Source organism: Cydia strobilella, chromosome 18 (genome assembly GCF_947568885.1).
Source record: "Cydia strobilella chromosome 18, ilCydStro3.1, whole genome shotgun sequence".
Taxonomy (NCBI): domain Eukaryota; kingdom Metazoa; phylum Arthropoda; class Insecta; order Lepidoptera; family Tortricidae; genus Cydia; species Cydia strobilella.
In genome coordinates this window covers 9,403,107-9,407,221 of record NC_086058.1, presented here as the reverse complement: position 1 = coordinate 9,407,221, position 4,115 = coordinate 9,403,107, and the positions used below count along the sequence as shown (strand labels likewise).

The following is a 4,115-nucleotide window of genomic DNA, read 5'->3' as shown; positions in this document are numbered from 1 at the left end:
AAATATATAAATTCGTTTATTAAATTATTTAATTAACATTAAAACTTCAGTAATTACATTTTTCATTGTTTAAAAAAAAGCCTAATTCGTTAATTCGAATCGTCTCGTTGTTGGCCAACAACGTGATTTAATCCTTAAATGCTATTCGATCGTTTGCATTTACGTGTTAACACAATGCTTCTCGTTGTTATTGGAAAAGAGGAAGAATGCAAAAGACAGCCCTAAATAAAATGCTCGCTAGATCTGCAGCTAACTTCACTTCAATATAACATAAAATTGAACATTGAAGCGAAGTCTGTTCATATCAATTTGCTAATAGGGTTGTCAACTGTTTGTAATATTTAGGGAGATGTAACGATTGGTACGGTCTGTTCGCGGGGCTGGTGCTGTTCCTGCTTGGGTGGTTCAGGGTGCTTCGCAGGGCCGGTCTTCGTGATAGGGACAATCCTTTCCCCAGCAGACGGGAGGGGGCGCTTGGGAGCCGTGATGGTGAGCACACCGTCGGAAGACAGGGTGCTGACGAGGTCAGCGACTTCGTAGCCAGTGGGGAGGATGTAGCGGCGGGTGAACTGGCGGGAGATATAGCCGTGCTCGTCTTGCTTCTCTTCGTGTTTGCCTTCCACTAAAATGGAGTTGTTGCTGGCTTTTACTGTGATCTCTTCGGGCGCGAATTGTTGGACGTCGAGGATAACCTGGAAATGGAAAGCATGTATATAATTGAAAAACTTTTCCAAAAACTAATATATACTGACTAAGACCGATGTGCCGTCAGAAAGTTTTAAAATTTGGGAAATTACCGAGAACTTTTTAGAAACTTTCCGTAATTTTGTGGAAGCTGTACCCAAATTAAAGTAAGAAAGTAAATATTTCAAATAGGTATTAAGAATCTTACCTCGAACTTTTCCTTCGTAAGGTTAATAGTGGAGGACGACTCCTGCCTCGTCAGGCTCGTCCTCCAAGGCCTGAAGTACGAGTTTCTGAAGAGGGATGAAGAGGGCAAGGTCGACAGAGACGACAACAGGTCGTCGCGGCGCAGGCCCATGCCAAAGTGCTGGTCGAACAGCCGCGACGGGCGGTGCTCCCAGTCGTCCCACCAATCGCGAAACATCATGGGGACCATCGACATCTGGAATCGAAGAGTAACGAGTTTAATAATACAGAAGGTGGCCAGTTTATCTACAATTTTGTTTTCGACACGAGCTTCTATCGCCTGTTGTAGTTTTCTTTTAACAGTCATCTCTGCTACTTCATCAAGGCGATTCAAAACCATCACATTCCCGACTTTCCTCAGTTATTCAAGTCAAAACTGATAAAACATTATGAGAAAATCTGGGAAGCTAAATCTGAACATCTGAAATTCCGAATATATCCTGGGCGATGACGAGATACCTATTTAACGCAACAATGCTGTAATAAAACAAAATAATTGCCGCGCGAAATGTACTTACCTAATACCTAATCTACTAGTAGTAGTATAATTGGTCGCCTTATAAACGACACGTGAAAAGCGTGCAAAATGCAAGCATACATCTTGGCATTGTCTATTCGTAGGTACCTAATTCTTATCTTATTGCGAGAATATTTTTAGTCGCGGATAGCGAAATAAACAGATTGATACAGCAATGTTCGCAAATAGACTCTCTAAAATGTATGAAGATAAAATATCGAGTGCAGTCTAAACAGGCATTTAGTTAGGGTCACCTCAAAAACAACTGAATTAAGTCTGACCTATCTGGGACTAAATACTTTTCGTTGGCTTGTTTTCCGACCTCTAAAACCGGACAGAGTGGAGTTATTTCTACAAATAACAGTATGGTTTGATTTTTTTCTCATATTACATAATTAATTATACCGAAGAAGGTATACAAACAATATGTTGACAAAGACAATGAGGAGAATTTTCTAATCTACTCGTGAAATGAGTAAAATGTGAAAAGGGGAGGCGGAATGAAAAGGGGAGCGAAGCTAGACCATAATCAGATTTAATATGGGTTGCGAAATTGCTAAACGTTCGGTCTGAGTCGAATTTTTGAACGATCCAGTGTGGCATGACTTCGACTTCTTACCATCTATGCGATAGCATACTTGCACTGGTGCCATGGAACCAGTGCGATATATAGTGAATTGAATGGTACAGTTATGAAGGCCCATGAGCCTTCAGCTCGCTCGTGCTCGGTAAGAAATTCGAAACACGCTCTTGGTCATCTCCAGAGGTCGGACAAATCATCGCAAAACCATCAAAAATCGTTTATATCCCAAAATAGGACAAGATTTATTAAACTCGTATTATGTACAGTATTTTTGAATAACATTTCCAGATTATCTCAAAACTGCAGTTCAAAATTGTTTAATTTTTTTTATCCTGTTCCATACCGTATTTATTTTTGCGATAATTTGTCCGAACTCTGGTCATCTCATACGAAATACGAGAGTAAACAAAACACTCAATGACGTTCGTATAGTATAGACTGCCAACCCTGTGAAAAGTAGCCGAATGAATTGTTCTGGAACGATTCCACGAATGATTCACCTGGTTTCGAACGGTTTTAGAGTGTGATGCAACTAACTAAATTATCTTGATGAGATGCGACGTAAATTATCTAGCAAGTGTTATTTTAGTCCTGATATTCGCCTCGTATTTGAAAATGTAATGAAATTATTAAATAATATATGTTTTCGTTTCATATTCATTAATACAAGAAAATTGCGATAAACATGATCGAAACATTCGAAACCGTCAATTTCAAATGGTTAACCTATAACTTTTATTCTTGGAGTAAATCCTTCAAGCTTGTATTAAGTAATTTCAACTTTATGAATACAACATAATTCATCGGAAACAATAATAATATAGCAAGCAACATCATAACTACGTGTCGTGTACAAAATACATGTTAAGTACTTTGCTTTTAAAACACGCGGGTTTTTTTTAAATAATATGAAATCCGTTAAAAAATGACGGAGTTCGTAATTAACTTCGGTGAACGTTATGTTACGTTAAGAATTAATTAAATAAAATTATACCTAACACATTACCTATAATTACTTATTTGTTATTAGTAAACCTAAACTTATATATATAGTAACTTAAACAACTTATCCAGTTACAAAAAAAACCAGCGCAAGCAAATACAAGTACTTAGGTACCTATAGATCACAACACTATCACACTCTGCCAAAAATAGAAAACACAATGTTTATGGCTAAAATTCAAAATTCAAAATACCTTCGAGGAATGAGAAGTTCGTTGCAGGCGCGCGCCGCAGTGCTCGCGAGACTACGTTGTCCACGTTTCAGTAGAGATTTAAATAGAATTTTCAGCTGCCCACGCTACTGACTCACGATGGGATACACCTTGAACTTGTAAGCGGTAGGGCGACCATGATTTGTATCGGGAATCGGAAAATCTTCTAAAAGAAGGATTCACAAATATTGTATTGTGCCGCGTCGTCGTGCGAACCATTGTAAATGTGGTCTCCGTTCGATTATACATTTTACCAGATACTAAATTGTATTAATTTTATTGTTAATGATGGTGGTGATCATTGGCGAGATCTCAGTTCTATTATATTTTATCGCTAATGAATCTAATGATGATTACCTACTCGAGTTCGCCAGGCCTTAAATGGGGAGGTAAAATATTAGCTATTTGAGTAACCTGTGTGATCGAGCGTTCTTACCAATGGTTGATACCAGTTTTACAATTGGAACAGCTAGTTTGGTAGGTGGTAGGTAGCACCTTCGATGTAATCAGCGTTATATAGAGATAGGCAAGGCAGTGTCACCATTCACGAAGCTTCAACTGTTCAACCTTTTACTGATATTCTCACTTATTATCCAGACAATTTATCTTTGATACGAAATGATGGTCACCTTATATTCGTGATATGTTATTTACCATCCTACATATTGTGACGATGTAAGAAATTTAAAGACTTTTCGAGACATACTCGTAGGTGGGCTTGTTAAAGTTATTGTATGACACAGCAGAATATACGAAAATAATGACAAAAATATTTATGTGGGAAGTCCAGACATATTCTAGATTCGTTTTGTTTACTTCGGATGTTTTACGTCAAGCGATTATGATTTCGTTGATATATAATCATCAAAGC

The 4,115-nt window shown here is 37.9% G+C and overlaps 1 protein-coding gene across 1 annotated transcript; it reads right to left on the bottom strand.

The window, feature by feature from the left end:
* LOC134749752 (protein lethal(2)essential for life-like) lies at positions 1-3,364 on the bottom strand. The gene is made up of 3 exons (XM_063684776.1): positions 3,227-3,364; positions 893-1,126; positions 1-692 (listed from the first exon to the last, which is right to left on the bottom strand). Exons 2-3 carry the CDS (start codon positions 1,124-1,126, stop codon positions 342-344), a joined length of 585 nt encoding a protein of 194 aa, XP_063540846.1. The 5' UTR covers positions 3,227-3,364; the 3' UTR covers positions 1-341.
* Positions 3,365-4,115: the final 751 nt, after the last annotated feature.